Here is a 17,940-nt window from a genome sequence, read left to right on the forward strand (position 1 = left end):
TAGGAACCTTGGAGCCCATCACGCAAATCCATTAATTTATTGACGTTGATTCCTTTGATACATCTATAAAGCGGCTTAATTGATATTAATGCAAAATGTTGTGTGGCACTAAATGGTATTGTTTTTTGTCTGTTTTTTCCAGCAAGTCCCATGCATGTTGTCACTGTGGTTGTTATTGGTAAGCAGGGAATGCACTATTTTTTGTTACTAGGACTGAAGGAAGGGATGAAGGGCCTTAAAAAAAGCAGCAAAAATGGAAGAGGAGGGAGAAAAAGAGAGTACAGGACCTTTGCTTGTTATGAGAGCTGCCTTTTTTTCTAACTTTAATTATGTGTCCATAATTAAATATCTGTCTGTGTAAACTGGGAGTGGGTGTGTTGTCGGGACAAAGCCATACATCATATCACAAGGAATATGATCCACTCCATATCTGGACACACGGTTAAGTGCCCCAGTCACCATTTTTTTGCCATCTCTCTTGTTTTCTTGCTTTTACATCAAAAAAAGAAAAGCCAAAGCATTAAAAAAGAAGGCTTATTTAAATCATTTAAGCAGGAAAAATAGTGAAAGTTATATAATAAAGGAAACCGGGAGGAGATGGAAGCGGAACAGGCGATGTTGGGTCCGTCTTTCTTTCTGGAGGGATAGCTTCTTATTAAATCCGAAATCCCTGGCTTGATTGTAGCACGACCCTGAGCTCATGCTTCTTATCAAAGGGAGAAGAGTTGCACTGAACACTTACATTGCTTTACTACATGAACCCAATAAAATTGTGTATTTCTTTTGTACCAAGCGACCTCCTGTGAGGAATGTATTTGTCCTTTAAACCAACCCCTCCACCAACGTGGTCTCACACTATCACATACATCTGGCTATACTGACTGAACCATTGATCCTCATTATCATTCCCAGTGATTGCATGAGAAAGCAAGACACTCTAATTAGAGTTTAACAACCATGGTCTCTGTCTGGCCTGCGGGGAAGGGAGAATGACTTTGGGAACTTGGACTTAGAGGCAGGCAGGGGCTAAGCCTCTTCTCTCCCCCTCTGTCTGTCTGTTTGTCAGCTGGCCGGCTCGGACTGTTCCCAGGCTCGAGGAAGCCCCTATCTGGGATCAGCGCTGGAGGGACCAGATGCAGGCGGGCAGGAAACGGCAGCCTGCTCCACATCTCAGCTACCATCGCAGCGGGAGGACATTCCTCATTGAGAGAAAGAAGGGAGAGAAAGGAGAGGGAGGAGGTGGGAATATCTTTTAAGTTGCTTCCTGCGTGATAGCCCCCAAGCCACAAGTGTGTGTGTGGAGGTGGGGGGGGGAAGAGAAAAATGGACAAGCTTGGTGGATATGAAACACTTGGGGGCTTGTGGTCATCTGCTGAACTCTCAGCTTCCATGCAAGCCTCTGAATTCAGTTAGCGGTTTGAGTGTGGGAGTGAAGGGAGAGGATGTTGAGAAGGGTGTTGGAGGAGAGTGCAAAATCAACCTCGGAGATGGATTTTATGTGTCATTCTGGTAATCTGATCACAGGAAGTGTGTTTATTAGCGTGTAGGGGGTCATGACCTTGTCAAAGGTGTGCACACGTTTACCTTAAAGGGCCATATCATTGCCAAGAGTTAAGCCTAAAATATAAACCTGCTGCATAGGGCTGGATTCATTTCTCAAGGGGCCCCTGGGGCAAAAATGTGCTGTGGGCCCCTGGTCTCTGTGCATTATGCATGTTTTACTTAGGAATTCATTTGTCATCACTTAACTAAGCACAAGTTTTAAAAATAAAATCATCCAGGGACATAATATGTGCTTAAATTGTTGAATATATACACAATATATGGGCATTAATCAGATTTTAACTCAGGTCCCCTTGTCAAGAATAATTAATAATGTGCTTATCATAAGATGTCTAATTTCAGGTCATGTACATAATGTTGTTCTTACAGTAATAACACATTTACAATGAATTAAAATACAACCAATTGCCATAGGTTGAAACTGCAGCCTTTAGGGCCCTTGTTTCTGTTGGTGATAGACTCCTTTGGAGCAGTACATCTATGCTACACACATGCATTGTGAGGCTGTGCTAAATGCTAACATTCTCATAATAACAATGCTTACATGCTGATGTAGCCTTAGCCTTTATATTGTTTACAAATGGTCTCCATCTTAGTTTAGCTTGTTGGCATACTTTCATATGCCGATTAGCAATAAACACAAAAGAACAGTCTATGCTGATGGGAAGGAAGGTTGGTTTGGACAAAGCGGAAATTATCTAAAGTGACATTGTCAAAAGAAAAAAGTTAACAGGAAGCCATTTGTATGATGGCGTCCCCCCTAGATTTGCCGTATATACGTTTTACCTTGAGCAGAAAAGTAATTTGCTTGAGGATTTTAGGAACATTGTTAGTGGGTTAGTCTCCTAAAAGTGTGCTTGTGATCACTTTTCAATCTCTGCATTGATGTGTATATGCCCACATTCAAGATCTACTCTCAGATCTCCATTATAATTCAGTGGTTTTAAATAAACACACAAGACAAGCGTTTAAGGTTAATAACGTATGATGAGGTAAGAGTGGTTGCTCTCCAATGTGCCTGTAATAAGCAAAGAAAACACAACTCATTTGAAAACTGGTGTCAAAAACATTACTTTATTACCTAGGATGAAATGTCCTATCAAGTACAAAAGAGAATCTCTTCGGAGTTGCCACAATCTGTTAAAAACATAGTACTTTTTTTTTATTTATTTTTTTATCTGCAGTTATGTTTTCCTTAACATTGCTCAAAAAACTGAGAACTTTTCATTGATATGAATAAATAATACAAGAAATGCAATGTCAATATAGACGTTATGCTGAACTGGTTGGTTTCTTACAAAAAAATGACAACTCTTTACAAGAGTTAACTGTGTCACTCTACCCCATTCAAGACCTTTATGCTCACAATATGCAGCACTTTTAATATAAAGGGCAATTTTATCTTAATGTAGAGTTCACTTCAATTAATGAGAAAAAAATAGACTGTTGAAATATACAGGCGGGCTTAGTTGCTGGTTCAAAGAGTGAAAAATAAAAGTTTCTACTGCTCTGAAAATCTCTCTTCTCTACATATTTGGACAGCCATAATATATAATAGAGATTACAAACGGCGGATGAAACACATCATCGAATTACAAAGTGATGGACATTTGTGTGAAAGACACAAACGGAAAAGAAGACAGCAGCTACATTATCTCTCAACTCTGCTTGTACACGGAAAACATTTAAAAAAACAACTTTACAATTGAAAATGAAACATTTGCTTAATGTTTAAATGTTTTTTAAAAACTTAAACCACGTCTTATGACCACTCCCCTCCTACAAAACTGATAATCACTGATTACAAAAATTTTCCCAAATATGTTAAAAATGCAACTATAAAATGTTCATACAAACCCCACGGTACAAAGACTCCCCAGTTCCCACTCTAAGGTTACTCCCAGACATGCTGCCGCAGACCGCAACATAACTGGGTTGATGCCGAGTGGAAAAGTCTATTATCCAATTACTTAACCATGCTTTGAGAGCGAGTTGAGAGACATATGTGAGCCAACCTGTCATCTTCAACCAAATATGCTGGAAGAAGTGGCTGAGAGATAACGGGAGGGAGACTCCTAGACTCAGCCATTGACAGAAACATAGCTGTGCCGAGACAGTGTGCGTATGGAGCGAGGTACAGTACATGTGGGTAAGTTGAGCCTCACAAAAGTTCCAGATTCCCCCCCCCCCCCCCCCCCCCCCGAGAGGCCTAACAGCCTCCTTCCTCGCTTTTTGTCTTTCAAAAGATTTGAAAAGTAAAAAAAAAAAGGAGCTCAGAGGCCGTTAGCAATCGTCACTTGCATTTCTGAGGGAAACAAAAGTGGAAAAGGGACAGAAGAGGGGGAGGATGTGTCGGGTGGGATGTGCTGTCCTGGGTGTTTCCCTCCGGAATACAAACACATTTAAGTACCACAGCCCCCAGACAAAATAAAGACCCATTTGATTTAGTTGAGTGAGGGCTGTCTACGTCCATGTGATTGCGATCTTAATCAGACACAAAAAAATTCACACCATGTCTTTTTCCATAATCTAGTTTCTAATACAGACGGAGCAACGCAGCATCAGGCTACTGCGATTTTGAATGTACAGTGACATGCCACATTCACATTTTTTTTGTTTGTTTTATGGAGCGCCATGCAGGGCTACACACCTGAGGCCAGGAAATTAAATAATGTGCTCATAAAAGATTTTAATGGAGTTATTTTTTACCAGGTGGGCTGGGGTTGGGAGGCAAAGACTTCTGTTTGTCTGCTACAGCACCAATGAAACACTGCTTCCAGACAAATACTTTAAAAAGGAGCAGAAAAGACTCTGACGTACTTCACATGGACCCAGCTTCTGCATTGAACATGTTAAGCATGTGAGGCATGTACAGGGGGGTTTCATGGGATGTCTGTGCCATTCAAATGTGACAGGATGAGATGAAAAGTTCCACCTCTGGGCGGGATGATCAAAGCTGACACTTTTTTTTTTAGGATACACAGATAGTGTGATAAAATACAGAACCAACACAACTCTTTCAAAGAGTCTGCTGCTGCTGCCAAGACATCATACAGCCACTGAGCATCCAACCAGCCAACCCATCAGCTTCATCTGCATTTCCTCCATCTGGACCCTTCTCCTCATGTATGGGGACGAACTGGTAGGTTGCGACTTCTCTGCCATTATGTCCCAATGCACGCTTTTGATTAAAAAGGGAATTTTCTCTCCCCTTAGCACTGCAGTGTTGGGGTTGGAGGTTAGGTGCTTTCACACCAGTGCGAGCTGAGCCTGACTTGGACCATGGGGATTAATCATTCAGAGGAAACCACGAGGCTTGTCTTTTTGACATTTGGACTTTAAAGGAGGGAGCTAAGACGCTGCCGATTGTAGTTTGTTGTTATGAGACCTACAGAGACGGGCAAAGAGAGGAGGAAGAAAACAGTTGGAAAATGTCTTGTTGTTTCCTTTTTTATTAAAAGCTTTACAATATGACAAAAATATGCACTAGGGAAAATACAAAAAAAACAAACAAAACAAAAAAACATGTATTGGATGCCAGCGGGTCAGACACTTTGACGGAGACCAAGCAGCCATGTTGGTGAAATATTATTGTGTACTTAAGTGTATGATGTGATCGGCCCACAGTGTATATACAAGAACTTATTTTATTTTGTATTTTCTTAACTGGAGACTGTCAAGCTTACCATATTTAAAATAGGGAAGCTAAACTAAATTTTTCTCCAATCTATCTTTACAGATCTACCATTATTTCCTTTAGAACATACAAATTGTCCTTCACAAAATATATAATATGCACATGAAATAACATTATACAGGGGTACAGCCAATAAAAAGAAACTAATAAATGTTGCATGCTTTTTAAAATTCTAGGCTATGAAATGAGGTAAAACTGTTCTGCCGCAGCATGTTTTGACCAAGACGATGAAACACAGTTCTGTCAAATTAAAAGATAAGTTATCTGTGTGTATAGATTCGATCTAGAAATCAAAAGATTTTTGTTTTGATTTTCAAAACTGAATTTGAAATAAAAAAAGAGAATGAGGAACTTAAGTTAACTTCATATTTTGCCTTATATCGAACTCAAACAAAAACAAAATATCAGTCATCTGTTGCAAGAAGTGTAAGAAAATAAATTTTCCCTTGAATGCTTTGTGTTACCAACATGGCTGCCATTATAGGACAGTAGAAACTTTTTTTCCTTTGCTTCTAAAATAAAAAAAGGGTCACACCTACAGTGCGACTTAATATATGTACTTTCTTACAAAGTTTTTTTAAACGCTGTTTTAAATAAGTTAAAACAGCAACGTCCAGGATTTGCTAATTATTGTTTTTGTTTGTTTTTAGAGTGACCCAGGCACCCAGGAGTTTGACATCACAATCTGCAAGAGAGGGAGAGAGAGAATGGATGGTGTAAATACAAGCGATGTGAAGCACATTGCCGCAAGTGAAGCTGGATGCAAACCACAAGACTGACTAAACTAATTAAATGTCAAAGGAACTCGATTGTTTGTCAAGAACTCACTACCTCCAGTTAAACAGCCCAAGAGAACTTCAGCTCAATCACAGCCAAAGCCACATAAACGACAATACATTTTATATGTAAACATAAATCAGCCTGTAGTGTGCATCCACCACAAGCAATCGCATTCCTTAGCCAGGGAATTGCAGTGAGGTGCGTTTAGAGGCACAACCGAGCACAAGCAGATAGTGGAGTTTTTAGGGTTCATTTGTAAAGTAGTAAACTGGTTATCTTTTTTTTTGTTTTAAGCTTACCATTTACTTAGAGAAGGTAGGGAAAATCGAAATTCTGAACATTCGACAACTCCACTATAACAGCAACGAAGGAAATGCCCCTTTACATTGAATGGTGACAGCGGATATGTTTTTATGGGTGAAAGAATCAGCTGACTGGAGGCTGAAAGAATGTTACACCAAAATATAAGGATCAAGGGCATGACAGAGAAATTCATACAAAGTGCAGGGTGAAATGAAGCTGAAAGTGGGGAAAGTCATGCATGCCTATGCAGAGCACAAATAATAAGGGTTTTATTTTTTATTAATTAGAGATTGTTTTTAAAGAAGAGATTGATGAAAACATGTTTTTTCTTAAATTGTATCATTGGCACATGCTGGTTATACGAGTGTTCAGTCAGATCCCCCAAAAGAAAAAAAGAATTACTTATTTTAATTAATTTCAATGTTTGGAGAAACACAATAAGGTGACTGAGGAAATCAATGAGAAGGAGTCAACGAACTCCAGTAGCATCTGACATTTTTGTAGGGCTGTAACGATACAAAAATTCCCGATTCGAATCACGATTTTGACCCACGATTCGATACATACAACGATTTTTGAAATTTGAAAAGCATTCTATTTAAATAACATATATAATAACATTTAACTTAAGTTACATTTAATAACAAATAACCTGAACACAATGAACAATATAAGCAACACGAATAAATAAATAACCAAAGATATAACATTTCTCTCTTCTCTGTAACAAAATAATACTGTTGAAAATATATTGAACTGTGCTGTAAAGTTATTAAACAAATAAACACTTAACAGCTACAGCTTCCTTCACCAAACCTTTTATCCAAAACTTGAGCCAAAAAAATAAAAAAGTGGGATCGTGGCTATGTGAATCGTTACAGCCCTACATTTTTGTATTGCTAATTTAAAAAAATTATCTATCCACCCTCCAGGGAGGTCAGAGGTCAGGATTATCCCCAAATTACCTGCTGGCTTTGAAGCCTTTGAGTTTCTGGACAAAGAAGTTCTCCAGAACCTCGGCACACTGGTAGAAGGGCGAGTCACTGGGGTTGTAGTAGCGGCAGTTGTCGAAGATTTTGGTCATGTCTGCTACGAACTCAGTCAGCTTGACGTACTCTCGCTTCTGTAACCTCTCCTCCATGGTGGAAAGGTCTAAGGAAATAGGATTTTCAAACACACATTTGGTTTCTGTTTGTAAAAGCAAATAATATAATAAAAGGAGTCATAGACAAAAATCACAAATGCAGCAGCAGCACATAAATATCTGGCTCTTAATTCATTTTGTGCCACAAAAACCAGGAAGTGCCTGTGACAGTCATGTATGTATTCAATTCTAAAATTACATAACTTTTAAAAATATAAAGCGCAACTTAGTGTGATGGATGAACAAGTCCCAACAAGCATACAGGATTGTATAGTGATGTTGTACAGTTTATCTTTTGACCTGCTCCCCTTGGCTACCAGTGTTTGAGCTGAGCTAACCTGGATGAGCGACCTTTGCCCTTTTTTTTTTATTTCAAAAAATGCATGCACAGTTACAGAAACTGTTTCGATCAACTTTCTTGAACCGGAGGGTTTGGTAAAAATCTAAGATGTTGAACTATTCCAATTCATCTGGAAAATCACATATGCGGAAGCAACATATAAATATTTGGCTCCTAATTGGTTTAGTGCCACAAATCAGAATTTCTGCTCTAAAGTAATTGCAGCTTATGTGATGTGTTTGACGGACATTCAATTATGTTTCCTGGGAGCGCAGTTCATCACTTTATATGGGACAGCAAAAAAAAAAAAAAAACCTCTGCCAGATATAACCTCCATCTCCTCAGCCTTCCAGATCAGATAGTGAGAGGAGAGCTTCTTCATCAAATAAGTGCTTCCAAGTCTAGTTATCCCATCAAAATTAGTGTTAAGTGTAACTAACTTGGTTGAATCAGTTTAGTTAAAAAAAAATAAAAAAATAAAAAAAATAATAACATTGAGTTAGTAAGGAAAGTAACTGGAAACAGCAGAGGATGCATATAATGCTGCTGCCGGTGTTTTGCTCTACACGGCGTCCCCGTGGCTACGTTTTAAACAAGCGTATCCGACTCCCAACCTGCTTAACCTCCACTCAGCTTACAAACCGCGTGGTCAATATCAAAGACCTCCTTCTTCTCTGTCATCAGATTTCATCTAAAAACACTCCAAAAGCTACCAACGGCTGCAGGCACAGCAGCCAAATGCTCCTTTTTATTTTTTTAAAAACCAACAAGGTCTTTTTCTTGCGGTGGAAGGGAAAGGGGAGGACTAGAGTTTCCAGGTCCAGGCCAACAGGAGCTAAGTGTGGGGCTGGACTCCCTTTCCACAGGGAGCCCCGTAGGCCATGGACCAGCTCATTAACGGTTTGTTTGTGTGGAAGTTCAAAAAGGCCCTGTGACGCAAGTCCCCGTTTACACGGCCGGTTTGATCTGAGTTGGAGGGCTTCCTCCCTGCTGGCTGTGTTTTAATGTTTGAGATATATAGACTGGGTGTATCTTCTACCAAGGAGCTGCTGCGGCTGCTGCTTCATAATGTGCTTATAGCGATTATGTATTGGAAACAGCACTACCAGGGCAATTTTATCTTACGAATAGGGATCCCAATACTCCTGATATTTCAGTGTTGGGTATCTGCTGATGCACGAGAATATTAACAGTTTCCTACATAACAGAGCCACAAAGTGCAACACGGAAAGTATGCCAATCCACAAAAGATATGATGTTTCAAGTTTGAAGAGCTTTGCATTCAGAAAATATAGCCCTGACCACCACTGCTTTCCTCTCAGAGTTTACAAGTTTCCGATATAACCAATCCACTTATGATTTGAAACGTCTGTACAACATCAAAACAAATTGCGAAAAAATTAAAAGGTGGATATAAATAATAACCAATGGTATTAAAGTACATTAATCAGCCTCAAAAATGGATGGTACGCTGTGGTAAATAGCTCCCTCCTGAAACTGTATTGTTAGTAAATGAGCCAGAATGTGCAACATTTTCTTCATTCTACTTCAAAATGCTATCAACGGGAACTTATTTTTTTCTCATGGGGTCAGTGATAATACGCAGACAAAAGGAAGGGGAGGCAGAAAAGTTAATATGCTCAATATGTGCACAAATAGAAGAACTCCTCGGCATGAAAGACACAGAGAAGGGCGTGTGACCAGAGTAGCTTCCGACCTAAATGGGACTGTAAGCTGATTCCTGAGTTCTGTAGGAGATACAGTAGCTGGGAAAAATCCACATTACAAACCTTGTCGTGAGTTTATTGTGTTTATGTTGACAAAGCTTTAACACATTCCCTTTCGACTCACCCATTGGTTCCTTGATAACCCTGTAGTAGTCCGGGGCGTCATTTGTGTCCACCGGCTCCAGGAACGGCCATGCCATTTTATGTGCCTGCAGAGGAGGGAGCGGGTAGAGAGGAAGACGAGACACTTGAGAAAGCTGAGACCGAAGAAGCAAAACAAACAGCACCATGAAAATGACACTGGAAAGCAGGTGGGTCAACACAGATGTTCTCTCTCGCCTTCTTCCCCACTTCTATCTAGCTCTCTCTCTCCCTTTCTCTCACACACACACACACACACACACACACACACACACACACACACACACACACACACACACACACACACACACACACACACACACACACACACACACACACACACACACACACACACACACACACACACACACACACACACACACACACACACACACACACACACACACACACACACACACACACACGAGAAGGGGTATGAGGAGGAGGAAAGAAAGGGGAGCTAGAAAACAAAACGCATAGGCCAGGCAGCTATCCAAGTAGGGCTCTGGGGAACAGGACCCATCAGATAAGACGGACACAGAGAACTTTTGTTTGCTGCTTTTATATTGTAAAAGTGGGGCGATAGGAGCTGTGTTTGTGTTCGTGCTACCACTTGTAATAAAACCGCTACAGTGCCGCTGCTGCAGCTACTGCCCCAGAGTTTCAGTGTATGATCTAACTTGACCGTATTCATCGCTACACCACAGTACACTGTAAGCACATATTAGAGATGCACCAATCCACTATTTTTCAGTACGATCCGATTCCGATATCTGGGTTCCAAATCTTGAAAGTCCTGCGTCACAACCATGATACGTCAACACTGACTTACAATTTCTGAAGAAGTTATTTGAAATGTTTCGATAATTTTATTTTCTGGAAGTAGTTCATACTAGCACCTATCATCAACAGAAAAACCAAATGGCTACTAGAAAGACTCCATTTGTTCCGTTTAAGAAACGTTGTCAGATGTAAAAAAAAAAATGATATTCATATACATACACACACATTTTGGCCTCTGTCAGTCTTGGTGAATATTTGTGATCACTATACATCTCATGGGTCTAGCATAAATTGAGGGAAAATTAATTTGTGTTTTTGGTGGCTGACGGTGTTGACACAAAATAAGTAATGGCAAGGTAAAAAGCTCATTTTGATAAAAAGGACAAAAGCTGGGAGGTTGTGTCAAAGCTTAGCTCTGTAGCTTAGTATATGTTGGATACATACATGTAATTTAATTTGCCTAAACATAGGGTTTGTATTTTTTCAACATTGTACCCTATTTTGTCCCACTTCTCAAGAATCACTGATATATTTGAGTAGATTCGATAGTTCTGCGTTTTACCTGTAGGGAGCGCAGAGTTCTCCGCAGGCCCTCGTAGTCCTTGTCGGTGAGCGGCGTGAAGACCGTCATGGCGTCCTCTGTGGACTGACACTGTGGACAGACGTACTGGTCGATGTGGTTGGCCTCGCTCTGCAGGATGCCCACACAGCGACCGTGGTACCAGTTCTGACAGCGGTCACAGCCAATGTAGAACCTGGGGGAAGGCAGGAAATGCTTAGTTTGACTTGGGATGTATGGGCCCCTTTGTACAGAAATGCAACCTGGCTTGCACTCAATGTATATTAAAGCCCTCTATGAATAAAGGAATTATTCCAACGCAAAGAGGGACTACTGACTATTTGGAATGTATTATTATTATTATAATAAGAGTGTAGATGTATTGAGGCTACTATGGCTAAATGTTATGCGATATTTTCTCTAAAATAAACATTCAAACATGTAACGACTTAAGCAGAGTGATGCTTGCACACACACACAAACACAGAGCTGCAGCTGCTTACTGGGACTCGTCGTATGGAGTCTGACAGATACAGAACAGCTCCTCCGTGCTGGCCTGCTGGCCTCGTTTACACTCCACACAGATGTAGTCGTCCATCTTCTTGGCCTCCTTCTCCGTGATGCCCACACAGTCTCCGTGATACCAGTTGGTGCACAGGTCGCAGCCAATGTAGAATCTTTATAGAGAGAAAAGGGATACAAAGGTGTTGTCACTAACGCCCTACAGACATTATATTACACTTTTTGTTTAATATTGAGTGGCACTGGGTAAAACCCTGAATATCATCTTCATTTTTTTACTACCCGACAGTGAGAGGGATGTCTTTGTTTTAAATGGACTGAGTTTGTTTAAACTGATGTTGAAGGGAGACCGACAAGATGCAAGGATTTGCTGTGTTTTTTTCGGGGGGAAAAAATGACTACTACATTGATACAATTAGCAAACAGCGTAATGTTTTGGGTTCTTTCTTTTTCTTTCAACTAGTCAGGAAGTCGGCTATATGACAGGCATTTAAACATCAAAAAAAGAGAAATTCCATTCCTTAGTCCTAATATTGATTCTACAAGCAATGCTCGCTCACTGCCTGAATGAATGCTTTACACATGTTGCAGCACTCTGGAGGCTCGTGTTTGAGCAGTCAGCCGAGTTCAGCACCGTAACCTCTCCACTTAAAGGTTTCTGGACCATTGGGAAAAAGTGCAACCTCAGGAGCTGGGACGTTTTAACGTGGGGCAGAAAACCAAAACTGAAATGACACTTGATAGAAAAGTTCTACAAGGCAAGTGGGCCATTAAGATATTTGGGTTTTCTTTCTATCTTGTTTGCCTCTTAAAACTGTGTTTCACTGTGTCTTCACTAGGACTGTAACTCTGCCTGTCTGAGAGTATCTGAGAGACTAATGGTCATACTTGGTCTCGTCATAGGGCGTCTTGCACACGCAGTAGAGCTTGGTTTCCTGCTTGTCCGTCTCCTTGGTGCTTGTGGTCAGGATCATCTTCTTCTTCTTGGACTTGGCTGTGGTGGTGTTAGCAGTGTCCCTCTCCTCCTCACGTTTCCTCTTGTGCGTGGCGGTGTTGCTGTGGTGATGCTGCTGAGCCATGCCGTGTGTGTGAGCGTGTTGCTGCTTGTTGCTGTGGGCGGCGGCAGCGGCCTGGGCAGCCTGTTGTTTGGCCGCAGCCTGAGCTCTGTCCTTCTCCCTCCGCATCCGCAACAGGTCCTTCTTTAGCTCCTCCTGAGGGAATGGCATGTCAGGACAGATGGGGTTGAAATGGGTACAGCACATATACAGTAGAAGCTGATTTCAGACTCTGTACTTTATGTTTAATACAGGGATAAAATTCTAATGTCATTTGTAACAGCGCTTCATAATAACATTTTACACACATTTTAAGCAATAGTAAAATCAAGGAACTGTTTCGCATTATTCATAACATAGTTTTTATGTACATGTTTGAAAGACAAGTGGATATTTGTGGAAATCCAATTAACATTCTGTTAATTCCAAACCATTTCAAGACCTGGAAAGCATAACTTTTCCAGGACTTCATGGCAGTGGGACCCATGTAAAACGTATGCATTCTTGAGGCCTTATTTATTCATTTTGTATGTTCCTGCTTGCTTTACACATGTGTATATATTGGAACATTTTGGAATGGTTTTGAAGAGGTTTCATCAACATTTCTCTGTTTTGTCCCTCCCTCCCTTCATACCTGGGCCTGTAGCTGCAGCTCCTTGTCGAGAAGCGCTCTCTTCTTGAGGATCTCCATCTTGAGGCTCTCTTTGTGCCGGTAGAGGAGAGAGGAGAGCTTGCTGGCGTTTGCCAACCTCCTCTTGGCCTCCACCACCTCCTCCTTCTTCCTCTTCTTGGCTTCTTGCCTCTCATCCTTGTCTATCCGGTCCAGGATGTACTTCATCACCTGGTTGCATACGATCATCCTGGGCAGGTACAGACAGAGAGGAAGGGAGGATTGAGAAATGGATTAATTAAGGACTTAAGTGCACAATATATTTATTGAATAGTTAAGTACTGTATATTAAAAAGAATAGTTAACATATTGGCTTCACTCTCCGCTCAAGAAAAGGTGACAAAAACCGTTCATGGGGGCGCCCTTAGCTCAGTTGTTAGGGCGTCCCCCCCATGGGCCTCGGCCAGCAGCGGACCCGGGTTCGATTCCAGCCCGTGGTCGTTCTCTGCATGTCACTCCCCTCTCTGCCCCATTTCAACTCTGTCTCTACACTATCAATAAAGCATAAAAATGCCAAAAAAATATCTTAAAAAAAAAAAAACGTTCATGAAACTGCATGCATTTTTCAAATGGAAAAGGGCAAGTTGGGTCATCAAAGTTAGCTTAGCTCATACGCTAGTAGTCACGGGTAGCAGGTAAAAAAATGTACTTTAAAACGTCAATGAAGGCTCCTGTGTGCTTGTTGGGACTTGTTTATTTACCAAGTTATTTTGCACTAAATATTTGTACACGTTATGTAATTTAAAAACTAAATACATACTGGAAAGAAAGCAGAAAGTGCCTAGTAGTCAGTTATATATTTTTATTCAAAAATGACATAATGTGTAAAAATAAATAGCGCGACAAAACCTTACAAATAAACAAGTCCCAACAAGCACACAGGAGCGTTGAGATATGTTGTAAAGTTTATCCTTTGACCTGCTCCCCTTGACTACCAGTGTTTGAGCCAAGCTAACATGGATGTTGTGGATGATCTTTGCCCCTTTCTATATTAAAAATGCACACACAGTTACAGTTATGGTTTAACCCTTTCTTGAGCCTGAGAGTAAGGTAAACTATTCCTTTAACAAAGGCAGAGATATTTACGCCATACTGAATCTAATGAGGAGCCATGTGAAATATGACTGTGGCCTATTCAGGTTTTTTTTCAAGGTATAAAAACCATAAGTCTCTTGCTGAGAGAGAAGAGAAGGATAAAAGAGAAGGCAAGGAAAGGATTATCACATATCTAAATCTTGAATTCACCACAGTCTAGTCACAAAAGAAGAACATTATCCCTCTAAAACACCAGAGGGAAGGAGTGGAGTGTTAATTCAAACAATGCTTCAGTTTTGCAGGATGCACAACCTGCACGACTATTGGCTACTTCAAAAATGCCCAATTCTTACTTTCCGCATGCAAGAAATGGCATTGTGTGTCAATGAATATCTCTCAGTGCGAATCCTTGAGGCATTCTGGTGTGTCAGTTGTGTAACCTTTTTAACTACAATGTCCTGCACTTGTACCCCAGCCCATATCTGGCTCCAAATCTTTCCTTTCTCTGCTGTAACCAATCAAAAAAAAAAAATATCTTGGAAAAGCAGACTATTCTCCATTCCCAACAAGAACCCCGCTAGTACTGCTTGGAATTGCTCGGGGGGGTTGTGTTGATCACTTTCTGCATGACTTAAAATTGCACAAGCAAACAACCTAGGGCCTTTCAAAAATCCTAAACCTAACATGCCTTCTCCCTAAAAGCTGCAGAGCTATGTCATCAACCCTGTGAGAACCAAATAGTCGCAGAAGTCGTGTTACTGTGCCACGTGTCAAGCAGATGTTAGAGGGGTATTTGGTGTTTATTTGTTTCAGACTGTGTGCTTCAGTGTGGGTTGGAGCAGAGATATGGTAAGAGATGGAGAGATTGAGATGAAGAGCTGAAAGCCACACCATGGGAAAAGGAGGACGAGAGGTCAAACTGACTGAAATGCACATGGGTAATGTTTGGGGTACTGTACTGCGAAATGATTTAACTTTCTACAAATCGAAATGCAGTACAAGAAATATTAAGAGATGATAAAAAAATTAGAAATTCAGGGAGACATTATGAAAAAATATTTGGTCAAAATTGAGCAATCAGAATAATACAGTACATTGCAGGACATGTATGGCTCCACAGAATGTTCACTTGTGTTCGCTAACATTCACAACTAAGATCGAAAACTCTTGCATGACATTCAGCGACAGAATGCTGTGTTCAGTGCACGTTTTTGTGTGAATAACAACGCAAATATGTCCATGGCTGCTGAGGTCGAGGATGGGCCAGGGTTCCTTCAGTGTGTACACTGAGGTAGTACACAGTGCAAATGTGGCGTGATTGAAAGTGGAGGAGACTAATGAAGCGGACACACAAACAGCTGATGTCAGAGTTTGACATTATTACTAACAGAGTCGTGTTCTGAAGGAAAAGCACGAAAAAAGAATGACATGAAGAAATGGAAAGAAGGATGAAAAATAAGCAGAGAGACAGACAGAGCTGCTGTAGTGAAGTCACAGTAGTCTGAGTTTGGTATTTCAGGTTTGTGTGAATGGGCACAGTGTTGACACAAAGTCTGTGGACATAAACACATGGTTGTCAGGGTCAACTGAAGGTCAGAGTATATTCTATCTACAGCATATAGACATTCCTACCTTGTTACGGAATAAAACTGTACCCTTTTCAAGGTATAAGTAGACCAACAAATGTCATGAAAGTCTGGGTTAGAAAATAACGACTGAAAACTTTTTGCTATTGATAAAAAAGAAACAGTACCAGTACACTTACAGGTCTATGGGCCAGTTTCACAGACATGGATTAAGCCTAGTCCTGGACTAAATGGAATTTTGAATGGAGATTGTCCATTGAAAGTACAATTTAGTCCAGAACTAGGCTTAATCCATGTCTGCGAAACCGGCCCTAAATGTCACAGGTCATAATAGGATTAAGCCAATTTAATATGAAAATTTGAACTTTCTAAATCCCTACAAATCATTATATTTATAAATGGGTTTTTTCACACACCCAAAGGTTCAAAGCATCAAATTAAACCTGTTGCCTTCCAGGATGACCCCTTCGATTATACGCGAGGTATATTTTCTTATTTTTGCTCACAGTGACACATTGTGGACACAAACCTCTGATTCTCCTCTCTCTCCGCAGGCGTCATGGTCTTCTTCTGCTTCAGGTGCTCGATCGCAGCGTTTTGTTTCATCACCACCTGAAACACGTGGTAAAGAACAAACCGCATGTTTAACAGCAGGAAAGAGGTTGTAAACACTGAAGTTAGAAAAAAATAGAATAAAAAAATCTTAATTAAATGGTGGGAAAAAGAAAAGATGAACCAATAACAACCCCTTTGTGACTTAATGTGATGATTGACAGGTGCTACAAATCTCTATAGAAGTTGATTATTATGAAATGGGACCAGGCAGTATAGTACAGTATGTCAAATACACATGGCTGAGCTGTAATAATAAACTCAGTCTTAGTGGAGGGGTTGGAGGATGGTGACTGTTTATGTACTGATGTCAGGAAGAGACAGCTATGACCTGGCTACTATGGGTGCCTGAGCATGCTCTCACGCACGCACGCACACACACACACACACACATGCACGCACGCACGTACACACACCTGTTTCTGAATGATGTCACTCTGGCTGGCTGAGTTCAGTGCTTGCTCTCGCTTGGCCTCTGCTGCTTGTCTCTTCTTCTGTTGTTGTTGTTCTCGGAGCTGCTGGATCCTTTGCAGCTGCTCCTGGACAGAAGCTGCCTGGATGGTGACTACGTTCCCAATCTGTGGAGAACGCATTACGGTGATTAGTTGAATACAGTAGTCAAAATGTGTCAAGCATTGGTGATAAATCGATTGAAAACCCAGAATTTTTGAATTTTCAAATTATTACATTTAGGCTTTGGTATATATCACAGTAACACCTTTACTGATCTGGAGAGGTAGTTTACATGGGCAGTATTCAGCTTTGTCAAAACAGGCGTTTGCCAAACAGTTACCAAGAAAGCTGAACAATGTGAGGCGTAAGAACCACTTAAATGATTATAGAATGTTACTCTCTCCAATCATGGTAAAATGGACCACTGCTAAAAGTGAGGTTCTGTGAAGTTAATATAAATGAGGGTCTGTTAAATCAGGCTTGCTTCACTACCTGTCCTCCCTGAGCTGAGGTGGTCCCAGTCTGTTGTATCTGGATGGGAAGCTGTAGTTTGATGTGCTGTGGCAGAGAGCCTGCACCCTGCTGGGCCTGCAGCTGGGCCAACACCTGCAGTCACAACACAGTGGGGATACAGAGTTAATAAAGCTGGAAAGAAAAACTGAGTTCTGTTCATAGATGTATATGAAACCTAGATCACACTGTGTGCCACATAACTGCTGCTGCCAGTGATTGAATGGGGCTGGATAGATTAAATTAGCATTTTACGGAATGAGGAAGGTCTAAGACTCTAATAGTTTGAGCAAGCACATTCAACTATTTAAGTCAGTTTAGCCAAATTCCTACTGAAATGTTCATGTTTTGCCCAATATAGTTAGGTCCACTGCAGCTTGACGCCATGAAGCTTCATCTGTGTAAAAGCTTTGTTTCCACTGAGCGGTGAGGTTTGGTGCAGCTTGGCATGCATTTATTT

General features: G+C 40.8%; 1 protein-coding gene across 5 annotated transcripts in view; it reads right to left on the reverse strand.

Moving 5' to 3' along the window:
- Positions 1 to 3,837: 3,837 nt before the first annotated feature.
- The window catches only part of LOC307251907 (nucleosome-remodeling factor subunit BPTF-like), a 44,681-nt gene continuing 30,578 nt past the window's right edge, over positions 3,838 to 17,940 (reverse strand). For 4 of the 5 annotated variants that reach the window (XM_080029359.1, XM_080029358.1, XM_080029357.1 and 1 more), the window contains 10 exons: positions 17,463 to 17,576; positions 16,934 to 17,095; positions 16,435 to 16,517; positions 13,249 to 13,474; positions 12,448 to 12,770; positions 11,541 to 11,714; positions 11,041 to 11,233; positions 9,679 to 9,763; positions 7,309 to 7,495; positions 3,838 to 4,951 (listed from right to left, as the gene is read on the reverse strand). In XM_080029359.1, coding sequence (XP_079885485.1) covers positions 4,915 to 4,951; positions 7,309 to 7,495; positions 9,679 to 9,763; positions 11,041 to 11,233; positions 11,541 to 11,714; positions 12,448 to 12,770; positions 13,249 to 13,474; positions 16,435 to 16,517; positions 16,934 to 17,095; positions 17,463 to 17,576 — 1,584 coding nt within the window. In that variant the 3' untranslated portion in view covers positions 3,838 to 4,914. Of the gene's footprint in view, positions 4,952 to 4,979; positions 5,946 to 7,308; positions 7,496 to 9,678; positions 9,764 to 11,040; positions 11,234 to 11,540; positions 11,715 to 12,447; positions 12,771 to 13,248; positions 13,475 to 16,434; positions 16,518 to 16,933; positions 17,096 to 17,462; positions 17,577 to 17,940 lie in introns of those variants that run through there. The other variant, XM_080029356.1, reaches the window with a different exon arrangement.

Source organism: Ammodytes marinus (assembly GCF_949987685.1).
Source record: "Ammodytes marinus genome assembly, chromosome: 6".
Lineage (NCBI taxonomy): Eukaryota > Metazoa > Chordata > Actinopteri > Uranoscopiformes > Ammodytidae > Ammodytes > Ammodytes marinus.